Raw genomic sequence first — 14,961 nt, 5'->3', positions numbered from 1 at the left:
TTAAGGGTCCAGAAACTCAAGAACCAGGGACTTGTCCTCCTGGACGTGATCAACTGGAGGAACATTGCAGAAAGCCTGGGGGTGGGGTGTGGATTATACGGAAAGGCCTGTAGAAAAACTGAGAGAGGCGGTGGTGAACCAACTGTCTCTCCTGCTGTTCTGAGACGCCTCCCTCTTGAGATGCCATCTCCTTCCTCTGTCACCTGTCCCCCGTACTACTTATATTTACTACTGATGAAAACGTAAACATCACATTTGTGGAGCGTTTTAAAGCAAGTGGCGGTGGTCGGGGTTACTTTAGTCAGGCTCTAAGGAGCCCATCATTTCCTAAACAGAGGAACTGACCCTATTCGCAATATAGTTAATAAGACCAATCGCGTGAACCACGCAAGTTCAAGTGAGTAACCGCGGCTCCCCCGCTGCCTCCCCGCGCGGGCCGGAGCCCACAGGTCCCCAAGCTCCTGTCTGAAGCCCCGCCAAGAGCGTCACATTCGTCCCCACAAATCAGCAACCTGGAGAGCTCCTCTTGCCCTCGAGGTGCGGCTCATGGCCAGCACCAAGAATAACATTAGCCAGACCTCTGCCCGGCCTCAGCGCTGAGCCCCACGCAGCTTCCAATGGCTGGGCTCTCGGGCCTCCAGGGCTGGGGCCCACACAAGGCGGAAATCCCGGCTTCATCCGCCGCGTCCGAGATTCCACCCGCCAATCCCGTGCGCAGGAGGCGGGCACACGGCCTCGTCCCGGCCGAGGATTGGTCGCCCTGGAGGGGCGGGGACACTTGGGCTCCTGCGGCGCAGTCGGTGAGTGTGAATGAGGAGGGGTGGCGGGATCCGGCCCGGAAGCTGCGGGCAGCTACCGGGATTCGGGTCCGGGGCTCTGCGCCCGCTGGGCCCTCCGTTCTCCACTCTTCTTTTAGGGCACCTTTGAGCCGACTTCTGCGGCGGCCCGGCAGACGCAGAGCCTGGAACCATGAGCGTGGGCTTCATCGGCGCTGGCCAGCTGGCCTGTGCCCTGGCGCGGGGCTTCACGGCCGCAGGTAAGCGCCGGGAGGCGGGAGGCGGATGTGCGGACGGTTCCTAGCCTACCCTGTGAACCGCCCTCCACCCCACGAACGTGAATGAATGAAGAAAGGGGAATTTGTGTCTGCTGGGGGAGAGGAAACTCCTCTTAAGCAGCAAGAGAGTCATGCCCGCATAAGGGATTGAGCGGGGAGAAGGACACTAGCAGCCGTCTCCACATCGGTCAGAACGTCGTGGGTTTTGACTCTGCTTTCCCAGGGAAAGCATGGGAACCGGGTGGGCCATGATCCCCAGTTGAAAAGCCCTGTCTTCTCCAGGCATCCTGTCGGCTCACAAGATAATAGCCAGCTCCCCGGACATGGACCTGCCCACAGTGTCCGCGCTCAGGGTAGGTGGGGCAGGGGGGTAACTGGGGAAGAGGGTGAAGGCCCAGGAGAAGGATGGCCTGATGAGCTGAGCCCCTGTGCTGGTCCATGGTCGGCGCTGACCTACCCACCAGGAGCATAATCCTACACCTTACATGGGGCAGCTCAGGGTGGTGGGAGCACCCAGGCAGACAGACTTGGGTTCTAATCCAGATACTGGGGTGGTTAGAAGGTTAGTTGAGGTTTTATGTATGGAAAGCACCTGGCGCATAGTAGGTATCCAATAAAATACTCACTTTTCTTCATCCACTGGCTAAGTGGCCTTACGGTCCTCGGCTACTCTGAGACTCAGTTTCCTCATTTATAAAATGGAGACCACAATAGCCACGTAGCTGAATTATTCTGAGGCATAAAAGAGCGTGTTGGGAAAGAACCTGGCAGGTTAGTTGTTCCTCTGTCTAAAAAAAGAATATCCCAAGTCTTCACCCCAAACCTGAGCAGTGTGGGAGAGGATGTCTAATGAGGCGGGCGACAGGCAGTGTCTGTGCCTGGGATGGCTGATGTTACCAGCACTGGAGGGCCCTGTTTCTCCGTATGGAGTCTTAGAGAGATGGGTATCCTCCAGCCCACCCCTGGACCACACAGAGACTGCACTCTGATGAACAAGTGTCTGGAGTTGGAATACGGCCTCGCTTCCGACCATTGGGCACTACTAGCATTTCACCTTTCCCTTTGCCACTTTCCAGCCATGGAGACTTCTTACCTGGCAGAGGGGTGCCTTGGGTGCCAGAGAAGTGGGGATGGGGGACAGCTATTTCCTGGTTGCCATGGGGAAGCTTGTCCGCATCCAGCACCTATGCTCACTTGCCCGGTAGCAACATTGGAAGACTTTGTGCCGGTGGCGGTAGGGGCAGACCCTGAGGGGCTGGGGCAGGGAATTCCAGGCTTGTTGCGGGGTTCAGCTGCTCCTTGGGAGTTCCTGGGCCTAGTGAGGCTGCACACTGTGAGCCCAGTGGTCTCCTCCCGCAGAAGATGGGTGTGAACCTGACCCGGAGTAATAAGGAGACAGTGAGGCACAGTGACGTCCTGTTCCTAGCCGTGAAGCCACACATCATCCCCTTCATCCTGGACGAGATCGGGGCCGACATTCAGGCCAGGCACATTGTGGTCTCCTGCGCGGCAGGTGTCACCATCAGCTCTGTCGAGAAGGTGCCCATCTCAGCCCTGGCAGTCCTGTGTGAGGGGAGGAGGGGTGGGTGCTAGTGGGACTGGCCACTCACTCGGCCCTCTGCCTTAACCCCAGAAGCTGATGGCCTTCCAACCGGCCCCCAAGGTGATCCGCTGCATGACCAACACGCCCGTGTTGGTGCGAGAGGGCGCGACAGTGTATGCCACGGGCACCCATGCCCTGGTGGAGGATGGGCAGCTCCTGGAGCAGCTCATGAGCAGCGTGGGCTTCTGCACTGAGGTGGAGGAGGACCTGATTGACGCCGTCACAGGGCTCAGCGGCAGCGGGCCTGCCTATGTGAGGCCCTCATATACTTACGCAGCCTTCCGGGGACCCAGGGGCGCAAGATGGGCTGGCAGGCAGGCCTGGGCTGGGGGTATCACCCACCTCTTGGGCAAGGCAGGCTGGTGGAGGAGGTCAACCCTTGGAGCTAGTTCCAGTCATCAGGAAAAGTAGACCCTAGGGGGTGCCCCTGAGTGCCTGCTGCCCCAGGGCTCAGTGAGTGTCTCCACAGGCGTTCATGGCCCTGGACGCGTTGGCCGACGGTGGGGTGAAGATGGGCCTGCCGAGGCGCCTGGCTGTCCGACTGGGGGCCCAGGCCTTGCTGGTCAGTATCTTCCGCCTGCGTGTTCTGGACCACAGTGTGGGGATGGGGTTCTTAGGGGTCACTGGGCCGGGGCACGGCTTGGTTGGGAAGCTGGGATAAGGATTGGGGAGGAGCAGTGGGTGTGGAGAAGCTCATCTCAAGGGGCACCAGCAGTTTTCTGCTCTAATGCTTCCCTCCTGCCCTAGGGTGCTGCCAAGATGCTGCTGGACTCAGAGCAGCATCCGGGCCAGCTCAAGGACAATGTCTGCTCCCCTGGGGGGGCCACCATCCACGCCCTGCACGTCCTAGAGAGCGGGGGCTTCCGCTCCCTGCTCATCAACGCAGTTGAGGCCTCCTGCATCCAAACACGGTGGGTCTCTCTCCTCCTCTGCCCAGGCCCTCTACTCCCTGCCAGCCCCAGTATGGGCTGCACACCATCTTGCAGAATCTGCCATCTTTGGTCCCATTACCAATGCTGGAGTCTGTGCTCTGTTTTGTTTTGTTTTGTTTTGAATTTATTATTATTTTTTAATTTATTATTATTTTTTTAATTTTTAAAATTTTTTAAAATTTATTTATTTTTATGTGCTCTGTTAATAACCACGATTTATTAGACTTTGTTAGGTAAGGGTTTGTAGGCCTTCATTTAATTCTCACACAGTTCTGATAGCTGGCGTTAGCTTGATTTACAGATGAGGAAGTCGAGGCTTAGAGATACAGCTCTCCCAAGGTCAAACAGCTAGTAAGTGATGGAGGCAGGATTCGACCTCAAGTCTTTGACCTCCAGTCCTGTGATTTTTCCACACTCTCTCCCCATCTGATCACAGATAACACTTAAAGCTCTACATCTATGTAGTAACCCTACTTAGTTAAATAGCACTTCTAGGAAGCTTAGGGGAGTTTTTGGTTTGGGGTTCTAAGTTTGGCTGGTACCAAGTCAACAAGGGTTGGGGGTTAAGTGAATGGGGAAGCCTCATGCAGCTCTGGCTCCTCCTTCAACCTCTTGGGGCTTTGTCTGCAGAGAGCTGCAGTCCATGGCCGACCAAGAAAAGATCTCCCCAGCTGCCCTCAAGAAGACCCTCCTGGACAGAGTGAAGCTGGACTCCCGCACAGTGACCTCACTGACCCCCTCCAGCTCAGGGAAGCTCCTCACGAGAAGCCCAGTCCCAGGAGGCAAAAGAGACTAAGGCAGCCTCGGTCTGCCCTTCTCTCTGTGACTGGAGCCCTCGGATGAGGGACGCTGTGTAGTGCAGGGGTAGACTCAGTCAGTCTTCAGGTCCTTGTGATAAAACCTCCTCAAGTCTGTTCAGACCAAGCAGCACTAGTTTCCCCTCCTGTCTCTGGTTAGAAGGTGCTCTGAAGGGGTGGTGGATGCTGGAAACCAGATGCAGCCTTGCACACCTCACACGGTTACAGGAGAGAGAGGCTGGGACTCCAGTCAGAGCCCCAGCTCCATAGGGAGGTCTGGAGACCTTCAGCTGATGACCCCTTCAACTGGGGTCCTCTGGCTGGAGCCCAAGGCAGGGTCAGTTTGTTGCCAAGTCAAGGAGGTAAGAGGTACAAAACATGACAAGAGCTTTTCTCTTTGAATCGGTAAATGGAAAAGAAGAGAGTGACTTAGAATGATCACAGTTAATCAGAAATGCACCTATTAGACTGTTCTATTTAACTCTTGCTTCCGAGGTATACCATTGAAAGTGTGTTATTCAGTGCTGCTAAGCTTAGCTGCTTTAATAAAGCTTTATTTTTTATTACCCTGCTTTTCTTATGCTTTATCTTAAGTCATCATTCTAGAGAACTCGAGGCCCTCTCCAGGTGCTCCAGCTTCGGGAGAGTACTGCCTAAAGGCAAGAAGTAGGGATGAGAGGAAATAAGGGGCCAGGCCCTGAGAGCTGTAATGACACCTTGCTCCAGCCCGGCCCCTAGGGTCAGGGTCAGGGTTAGGAGATTGTGTTCTAGGATGGGCCAAAGCTCAGGGCAAAGAAGAGCCAAGTGGCCTTGGTGGGGGGCTGGCCGCAGCCCAGCCACAAAGGAGGAAGCTGCCTGCTTGTATTGGGCCGGGCGCTACATCGGATCCAGACACGTGCCCTCCGAGGGAGGAACTATTCTTTTTCTGACTTTATAGAGGATGCCGAGGCCTGAAGGGGATAAGCAACTTACTCCAGTTGAGTTGTTCATCAGTCGTGGGGCCGTCTACACAGCCGGACTGAGCCCGGAGGTTCCCCCTGCAGGCCGTGTCCCTGGTGCTTGCCCCCACCAGCTCCTGCCTGTGGCACTGGCTTCAACATCAGCTCTGAGTTCACATCTTAGTTCCCACCGCTTTCAACTAGGCGACCTTGGAGAAGGTACTGAATATCTTGGACCTCAAGGTTTCATCCCTAGAAATATGGAGGTCATGCTTCATCAAAAGGTTCTGGTGGGTATGAAATGAGATCGTGTGGAGCTGCTCAGCAGAACATCTAGAACATGTGGACCCTTGTGCCAGTGGAGCTCATCCTTCACCTTCCCCTGAGGAGGGAGGGCAGCTGGGCCCCAACTCCAGCGTATTCCTAGGGGACCAAAGTGACGAGTACGACAATACTAAAAGCTGTCATCTTTAAGCCCTCATTATATGGCAGCCCCTTTGCAAACCCTCTACATAAAGTCTCATGGCCTTAGGAGCTGGGTATAATTAAGAGTAAGAGGTTAAGTAAGTGGCCCAAAAAGATGATAGACATTTCACCAAAGAAGATTTACAAATGGCAAATGAGATGCTCGACATCATTAGTTATGAGGAAAATGCAAACCAAAACCCGGTGAGATACCACTTCACGCCCACTGTGTGACTTCTAGTTAAAAATAAAAAGGATAATAACGAATGTTGCAAGGATGTGGAGAAGTTAGAACCCTTGTGTATTGCTGGTAGGGGTGTAAAATGGTGCAGCAACTCTGGAAAACAGGCTGGTAGTTCTTCAAAAGGTTAAACAGAGTTGCCGTATGACCAGGCAATTCTACTTGTAGATACCTACCCGAGAGAGAGAAGAACAGATGTCCACACAAAAACTTGCTCATGATTCTTTGTGGCAGCATTACTCAAAATAGCCAAGAAGTGAAAACAACCCAAATGCTGAAAAACTGGTGAAGGGATAAAATGTGTTATACCCACACAATGGATATTATGTCAGTAATAAAAAGGAAGTAGTGACACATGGTACAACGTACGAACCCCAAAAACATCATGTTAAGGAGGTTGCTTGCAGAAGGCCACAAATTATATGATTTCATTTACATGAAATGTCCAGAAAATGCAACTCTACAGAGGTAGACTGGTTGCCTAGGGCTGGGGTGGGAATGGGACAAGGACAGGGTTTCTTCTGGAGTGATGAAGTGATTTAAAATCAGATTATGGCAATGGTTGCACAACTCTGGACATAGTTATTGAATCGTAAACTTAAAGTGCATGAATTTTAGGATATGTAAGTTACACTTCATAAAACTTTAAAAAAAGGGGCTTCCCTGATGGTGCAGTGGTTGAGAATCTGCCTGCCAATGCAGGGGACATGGGTTCGAACCCTGGTCTGGGAAGATCCCACATGCCGCGGAATAACTGGGCCCATGAGCCACAACTACTGAGCCTGCGCGTCTGGAGCCTGTGCTCCGCAACGAGAGGCCGCGATAGTGAGAGGCCCACGCACCGCGATGAAGAGTGGCATCTGCTTGCCGCAACTAGAGAAAGCCCTCGCACAGAAACAAAGACCCAACACAGCCAAAAATAAATAAATAAATTTATTTTAAAAAAAAAACTTAAAAAAAAAAGGAAATAGGCAGTTCCCTTGTGGCATAGTGGTTAGGATTCTGGGCTTTCACTGCTGTGGCCCGAGTTCAGTCCCTGGTTTAATTAGCTAGGAAGTGGTACCAGGACTCAAATCCAAGTCTGATACCAAATTCTGTCCTTTCTGCACCTAGCCTGCTGGCAAGCTGTCTTAGGTGACAGGAGACTGCCCTTCATCTCCTCTCCTCCGCCCCCCTGCAAGGCCACCTCCTTCCCAGGCCTAAATCCACCAACATACATTTACTGAGGACCTACTAACTGCTAGGCCCTGGCTCATGCTTTGGTGTGTAGGGTCCACCTGGCTCAGGTGAGTCCACCTGCTCAGGACCCCCTGCCCTTTGCTTCTGAGCTTTGACCAGGTGTGGTCAGGACTAGATTTCACCCAAGGTGGCTGCGGCCCCAGGCCTCCAGGGCGTAGGCGAAGAGGGCCCCCCCTTGGAAACCAGTTCCGGTCGCCTTTCTGCGGGGCCTCAGGCCGGCCCCTCTCAGCTGCCCGCCTCCTCACAGGGCTGATGGGTGCGGGGGATGGAGTTGCAGAGGACACCCTGGACAGAGGGTCTAGCGGCTGGGGCCTGAGCCACCAGGAAAGCCCGTGAATGCTTCCTGACGCCTTGTAGGAGTAAAAGCTGGTGTGAGAGGCTAGGGCAGCCTTCCCAAGAAACACTTGCGCAGCACTCCCTCTGCGCCGAGCACCCTGTGAGGCCGGGGTGTGCCGCAGTCAGGAAGACTTGGTCCTTGTTCTGAGTTGCACAAGGGCCGAGGAAAGATGTGGACACAGGGAGGAGAAGTGGAAAACACGGGAAGGCAGAGGAAAAGGAAGCACGGAGATGGGTAAGAGTGAGGAAGGGCGCCAGCTAACCCCCTGCCCGCCCTCCCCCACTCTCTGCTTCTCCACCTGGACTCTGGGGGCAGCCGGGCCTAGAGCAGGCACAGCCCTCGTTTCATAACTGACTTCTCTCAGGACCCCCCAAACACTCCCTCATCTGTTGCCTCAGTTTTGCTCTCCTGTGAAATGGGGGCACAGACCTCCGGCCCAAAAGTTAGCAATAGTTACTTTGGGGAAGTGGGATTGAGGTTGACTTCTCAGTTGATTTCTTTCTCTGTTTATTTTGCTTTAGATTGTTGCTTGCAATAAGCAGGCATGATCTCCATAGTTAAAAGATTTTAAAATGTTTCCCCTGATCCCCACTGGCAGGCCGCGTGGGGCACAAACACACCCTTCTTCATCCTTGTCCGCACGTGACCATTACTAAGCAACGCTCTGGGGAGGGACACCAGAGAGCCTGACTGTGCTTCTTCCCTCACCGTTCGAGATGGTATAGACAGGCCTTTCTGCATATCTAGTCAAATACTTAAAGCCTTGACCTGTGCTCTGGTTTACCAATAAACCAGAACGTAGGCAGAATGGATATCGTGTCTACTTGAGATCAGTAGTGTTTTGAAAATGAAATGCACCTCTTTTCAAGGTCCAAGCCAGTGTGGATAGCTTGCTACCTTTATGTAAGAAAAGGAGGAAATACGAAATTGGATGAAGAAACTCTAGAAGGATACACAAGACACCAAGAAGGGGTACTTGTGGGGGGACAGAGGGAAGGAGGCTGACAGGAACAGGGACAGGAGTAACATCTCATTATAAACCTTTTTGCAGTGTACTGATTTAGGAATCATACGAGGGTGTTACCTAGTCACCAAATACATTCTGTAGACCTTCAGGGGGCTGCCGGGCTGCCCTGGCTGTGCAGTGCTCTAGCAGGACGCATTGCCCCAAGGCGGTCAGTCAGGGCTGGAGCGACCCGAGTGCCCTACTCTGGTCTTGCGCTTCATCCAGGAACACTCTGGGCATGAGTGTGTCCTCCTTGGCAAAGGTGGACAAATGGGTGCTCTGGGCCCAGCCTCTTCCTTCCACCTGGGCCCACCTTCTGTGTCACTGTGGGCCGGAGCCCAGCTCTGGGCTCCTGTGGAACCTGGGACTCCTCCCCAGTGACACTGACCACGTCGTGTGGTAATCATCTGTTTTCCTGTCTGTTTCCACCACCAACTTGGGTGCTTCCAGGTATGGGGAACAGGCTGGGTTGTAGGCCATCCCTCCTGGTCCTAATGCTTGATACCCAGTAAACACAGCTGAATGAATGCATACAGTCATGAATGAATGAATGACAACTCTTCTGCTTAAATGTCAGTTTGGGCTCTTACTTGCTGTGCCTCGAGAAGCTTCTGGTTTACTGGGGTGAAAGCCCTGTGCAGCTCCCAGCCTGACCCTCAACTGTTGAGTTCTGACTCTTTTATTCAATCAGCCAGTGTTTGCTGAGCACTTCTGAGATGCTGTGCTCGTGCTAGATTGGCTGGGTTGTGGGGAACTCTTAGTGAATTTCTATCCTGGCCACTCTGTCTCGGGGGCATCTCTAATAGTTCACCCTGTTCCTCCCTCAGGGCTGCCTGAGAGCTTTTTCAGCATGTGGACACCTCAAAGCCATCTGTAATTTCATACAGCTCTGGGGTTCCTTAGGTAAGAGGGAAGCACCTCAGGAATGTTTAGGTAAAATGGGATTGGGATGGAAATCAATTTCATAACAGCTTTCAATTTTAGAAAGGGTTACATGGATAAGTGTTCTCTCTTCCTTGAAGATAAAAACAACCAGGAATGCACTCGGTGGGCTGGAGCAGCAATATATTTGGTTAGACATCAGAGACTTCTTCTGTCAATCAAGATACGTCGATAGTGGTGACCTGGAGAAGCTGAGAAACCCCAGCACCTCTCGGGTACTGGTCACCCTGAATTGTAAGACCTGAATATTGAACTGGAATTTCATTTGTAGTATGTTTTCAATTACATCACAGTAAAGATTGTTTTCCTTCTGCCAGCTTGGTTAATGCATTTCTGGTAACAGAAAGAACAAAGGTCTGGGTTCTAATCTTCACTGGCCGGGTGACCTCGTACAAGTCATTCATCTGCTTTGGTTTCAATTTATTATTATTACATTAAAATGGAAAAATAATAATAATTGCATGTGCTTCTCCCAGGGTGGTCTTTGCTTTGGGTAAAGCCTTAGTGAAGGCTGAGTCACCGCGCAGCCAGGTGGCACCTCGGCAGATGACAGTGTTGCCCGGACACAGTGGTGTGTCTCCCACCCCTCCCCCCTCCCCTCCCTCCTGTCTCCCTCCCATCACCCCACCCCACCCCCAACCCTTTCTGCAATCCCACGCCGCAAGGTTTCCTCTTTCCTGAGATGGGAAGCCTGGCTGACATTCCTTGTCAAGCAGCTTCTCATTTATAACCTAAAACATAGAAACTTTCTTAATAAACTAACATGTATTTTCTTCCTAAGTGCCAGGCACAATATTATATATGCAATATACATGATCTCATTGAATCTTAATTGAGTAATTATGATGTAGTTATTATTTCCCCATTTTACTGATGGGAATACTGAGGTTTGGAGATGTTAGGAACAAAGCCAATGAAGGGAAAAGCCTGGATGCTAGAAACCAAGACTCTTTTTCTGAAGCACTGAATGTCCTGCCTCAGGCGGGCATGGCTGCCCTCCTCATTGCTCTAACTGAGGGGCCCTCCTGCCGGAACACAAGGAACGACCGGAAAACTAGGCTGAGGGGGGATGCAAACGGGGGATAATGTACAGGGGTCCCTGGCGGGTGCCCGGGAAGGAGACCTGGAACAGAGGCGGGGTCAGGACTGGCCTCATTACAGCCTTCAGCGGGGGTAGGGACCTTTTTTTGAGGGTACCAAGCCACGGGAAAGCCACTCAGAGAAGTAGATATTTTAATTTTTTCATTTTAGTATGGAAGCAAATATAACCATCATTTTGAATGAAGAGAAAGGAATGAGAAATGAGTATTTACGCATCTCCTTTTCCAACGCCATTGCCCACATCTCCCCCCAAAGTCTCCCCTTGCCTTGCACACATGTGCCTGTCTCTGCTGAACCCCGTGCCCCCCACCGTCTTGCTCACTCCATCCCTCGACTGCCTCCCCTCTCCTCAGCCCTCTGCCCCAGCCCTTCACTGGTCCTTAGCATCCTGGACGTCACTCTGTTGGTCATTTTCTTATGAACGCAGTAATTTGCTGTCACCCATCACATCCCATAGGATTCTCACAAGATCTTGGGAAGCAGGTGGGGAGGGTATGAGCATCCCCATCTCACACAGGAAGAGCTAAAGCAACCGGGGGCCTTAGGTCCCAGCTTTCGGATTCCAAGTCCTCTTTCCGGTTTCCCCCACTCATTTCACAGATGGGTTCTCAGGGACAGTGGGTGGCTCCTAAAAATACCCTTTACACAGTAGGCCCTGAGGAAAGCTTGTCCTGGCTGCCCGGGGCCCCCACGGCTCAGCTGCAGAGGAAAGGCTCCATCGCGCCACTAGAGGGCGCCAGGCGCCAGCCGCTGAGCACCCAGGCCGCCTGATTCCAGTTGCAAAACGCGGAACGCCTGTGCCCTGGGGAGAAACTCGGTCAGAAACACGGATCCAGCTCGGTGCCCCGCGTGCCAGCTGCAGCAGGTGATTTCATGTATTCACATAACAAAGCAGCTTAGTGTTGGTTACAGAGGGAAGCACTTGAATCATCTTCCTCTGAGCAGCCTTTGCCCTCTTCCCCTCAGCATCATCATCCCTGGTGGGAAAAGCGGGACACCTGACTGCCCACACCGGGGTCCCTCCCCTGGGCATCCTGGGCTGAGGGAGAGGAGCCTTCTCGAGGGCCCCTGTGTCCAGGCTTCTCATAGGTCATCTCAGTCAATACACACCAGCCTTGCTCAAGAAGAAGCCTTAAATAAATAAGTACTAGGGATATAATGTACAACGTGATAAAGGGAACACTGCTGTACGTTATAAATGAAAGTTAAGAGAGACCTAAGAGTTATCGTCACACGGAAGAATTTTTTTCCTATTTCTTTAATATATTTAATATTTATATGAGGTGATGGATGTTCACTAAGCCTATTGTAGTAATCATTTCATGATGTATGTAAGTCAAATCATTACACTGTACACCTTAAACTTCCACAGTGCTATATGCCAATTATATCTCAATAAAACTGGGGAGAAAAACAAGCGGCCTTGAGAGTCAGATCATTTAGTGGTCCTGTGACCCTGGGCAAGTTACTTACCCTCCAGGCACTTATCTGCTGCATAAGGATGATAACAGTCCCCACCTTGAAGGGTTGAGATGAGGATTAAATGAGATAAAGGGCTGGGCTTGGTGTCTGGCAGGAGGTGAGTGCTAATGACTGGAGGTGCTGTTGTTTTTACTAAAATTGTTCAGGAACCTGAAGCTCAGAGAAGTTAAGCGTGAGAACAGGCCCAAGAGCCAGGGCCTGGCGGAGCCAGAGTCAGGCTCAGGTCTGGGTGTGCGCATGGCCCCTGTTCCCTGGCACCACTGACTCCAGACCTGGTTCTCAAACCAGTTGGTCACCTGCCCTTTTTTTTTTTTTTTTTTCGGTACGCGGGCCTCTCACTGTTGTGGCCTCTCCCATTGCGGAGCACAGGCTCCGGACGTGCAGGCTCAGCGGCCATGGCTCACGGGCCCAGCCGCTCCGCGGCATGTGGGATCTTCCCGGACCGGGGCACGAACCCGTGTCCCCTGCATTGGCAGGCGGACTCTCAACCACTGCGCCACCAGGGAAGCCCCACCTGCCTTTTTAACTAAGGGAAATGTAGAGGAAACTAGCATTTTCTAATTTCCATTTCTAATTTTATTACTCTTGACTCTCCAAAATCTGGAGCCCAGACTTACCCTTACCCATATGCCCTCCACTGCTTTTGCTCATCCCCTTTCCTGCACTGGAAATGCCTTCTCCCTCTCTTTTCTCTTCTCTAAATGTGGCAGATCCTCATCTCCCACTAAAACCTCAGAATCAGAGATTCCAAGCCTCAGCCAGTGTGGGAGCCACAGCCCAGCACTTGACAAATGGTTGTTGAATTGAGCTGATTGTGGCCACAGCCAACGTTCCCGGGTATCCATGGAGATAGACCAGAAAAAAAGACGACGACCAGAGAAGAATAGCTGCATGATCACCAGTCAACACGTATCACTTAGAGCTTATTATGGGCATATGAAATGCAAATCATTCAGGTACCAGGACTCTCCATGGTTTGGTGTCAGTATCCTGAGCCATTCAGGGCAGAGAGGGAAGCTGGCTCTCCTGTAACCTTGTACTTCCTCAGCTGTGTGGGGATTAAATGGGAGGAGGTGTAAGGAGCATCTGGCTCAGTCTGACTCGCCCGCCTTTGTCAGTCATTTATTCACTCTGCACATGTGGAGCGCCCCTGTGTGGCGAGCACTGGAGCAGCAAATGTAACCAGACCTGATCTCTTCCTCCCCTGATGGGGTTCCTGATCTAGTGGAGAAAACAGATATGAAAGAAATCGCTGCAAACTCCACACTACAAGGTGATAAATGCTGTGATGGACACAGTAAAGCCTTGGGAGCCGAGAGGAGGTGTTTGGGAAGATCTGGTGAAGGAAGTGATGTTGGAGCTGGTTCTTGAAAGATAAGGGGAGTTTTTCAGATAGAAAGAGGTAGCTAAGAGCAAAGGTGCGCTAAGGAATGACACCCAGGTGATGGGCACTGCCTGTGCCCAGGTCTGGAGGTGGACAGAGGCCAGTGTCTCTCATCTGGCAAGAGTGAAGGATGTGGGACTTCCCTGGTGGTACAGTGGTTAGGACTCCATGCTCCCAGTGCAGGGGGCCCGGGTTCCCTCCGTGGCCAGGGAACTAGATCCCACATCCATGCCACAACTAAGAGTTTGCATGCCACAACTAAGGAGCTGGCGAGCCACAACTAAGGAACCCACGAGCTGCAACTAAGACCCAGTGCAACCAAATAAATAATTTTAAAAAAGAAAAAAGAGTGAAGGATGTGCTGGAGGAGATAGGCGGGAAGACAGGTGAGGCTGCACCATGTAGAGGAGGGCCCACTGAAGGCAGGGGCAGCCAGGGAAGATTTTAAGCTGGGAAGGATCGGGTCTATTTTTGCTTAAGAAAGGAAATTCTGGAAGCCTTTGGGAACAGTAGCTTGAGTCTTGCAGCCATCTGGGTAAAAGACAAGCCAGCCAAAGAAGGTGATTCACTGGCTTAAGGACCCCTCCCCCTCTTCCCCCAGCATACCGCCCTCCATAGTAATCGATTGTTTAAAACTCAATTTGTTTATTAATGTGCAGATAAGCTGAAGCTCCTCCCTGCCCACAGGCTTCATTCAGGCCCCGGCGCTCAGCAGAGCACAATGGCTGTTGTTTCGTAGGTGCTGGATGAGGACTGTTGAGTTACTGAAGCAAACACAGGTCAGATCCAGGAGGCGGGGGCAGGCAGGGTGCTGCAGGTGTGGAGGTCCCTCGAGGCTCCCAGCTTGGTGGCTCCAGGAGCTGACCTGGGAAATACTGGGTCAGGTTTGAGAGAAATAATAAAAATAACAGATGCCATTCGTTGAGTCCCAAGTAAGGGTCAGACCCAGGCCTGGGCCTTTGCACAATCTTCCCAAATCCTTGCAAGCAACCCTGCTGAGTGGGTGTTTCGATCCCCACTTTTACAAAGAGGAAATTGAGGCTCACCCCTTTGCCCTGGGGCTGTGGCAGGCAGCGGTGGAGGCCAGAGCCTGTGCTCACCCCACTCTGCTGTCAGGGGTTCCACTTGGGGTGAAGTGAGGGTTAGGTGGAGACCCCTGAGGTGCAGCCTCAGAAGAAGCCTTTAGAGCCAGGTGTGGATCTGCGACCCAGCGCCATGCTTTAGAGCTGAGCAGAGCTGGAGCGTTGTGGGCATCTGTGTGGGAAAAGCAGAATAGTAGTTTGCTAGGGCCGCTCTAACTAAACGCTGCAGACTGGGCGGCTTAGAAACAGACATTTACTGTCCCCTAATTTTGGAGGCCGGATGCCCCAGATCCAGGTGTCTGCGGGGTGGGTTTCTTCCTAGGCTGGTAGACGGCTGCCTTCTCACTGTGTCCTCACA

General features: G+C 52.3%; 1 protein-coding gene across 2 annotated transcripts; it reads left to right on the top strand.

The window, feature by feature from the left end:
• The first annotated feature begins 772 nt into the window (after positions 1-772).
• On the top strand, positions 773-4,917 carry PYCR2 (pyrroline-5-carboxylate reductase 2). 2 transcript variants are annotated; one of them, XM_082658607.1, is made up of 8 exons: positions 773-800; positions 917-1,036; positions 1,337-1,407; positions 2,414-2,593; positions 2,688-2,909; positions 3,127-3,219; positions 3,405-3,568; positions 4,220-4,917. In XM_082658607.1, the coding sequence occupies exons 2-8, from the start codon at positions 970-972 to the stop codon at positions 4,383-4,385; spliced, it is 963 nt and encodes a 320-aa protein (XP_082514733.1). In that variant the 5' UTR covers positions 773-800; positions 917-969; the 3' UTR covers positions 4,386-4,917. The 2 variants fall into 2 exon arrangements, with proteins under 2 accessions (XP_082514733.1, XP_082514732.1); XM_082658606.1 differs by lacking the exon at positions 773-800 and having other exon boundaries at positions 811-1,036.
• The last annotated feature ends 10,044 nt before the right edge of the window (positions 4,918-14,961 follow it).

The sequence above is a fragment of the Grampus griseus genome (assembly GCF_964374135.1).
Source record: "Grampus griseus genome assembly, chromosome: 1".
Classification (NCBI taxonomy): domain Eukaryota; kingdom Metazoa; phylum Chordata; class Mammalia; order Artiodactyla; family Delphinidae; genus Grampus; species Grampus griseus.
The sequence above is the reverse complement of the archived record's forward strand: the minus strand, read 5'-3'. Positions and strand labels throughout refer to the sequence as shown.

Bases quoted from the DNA above. Each gene is read 5' to 3' on its own strand.
- PYCR2 (XM_082658607.1), top strand. From the start codon at position 970: ATGAGCGTGGGCTTCATCGGCGCTGGCCAGCTGGCCTGTGCCCTGGCG. The intron at 1,037-1,336 runs GTAAGCGCCGGG...TGTCTTCTCCAG, and splicing joins GCGGGGCTTCACGGCCGCAG to GCATCCTGTCGGCTCACAAG. The intron at 1,408-2,413 runs GTAGGTGGGGCA...CTCCTCCCGCAG, and splicing joins CCACAGTGTCCGCGCTCAGG to AAGATGGGTGTGAACCTGAC.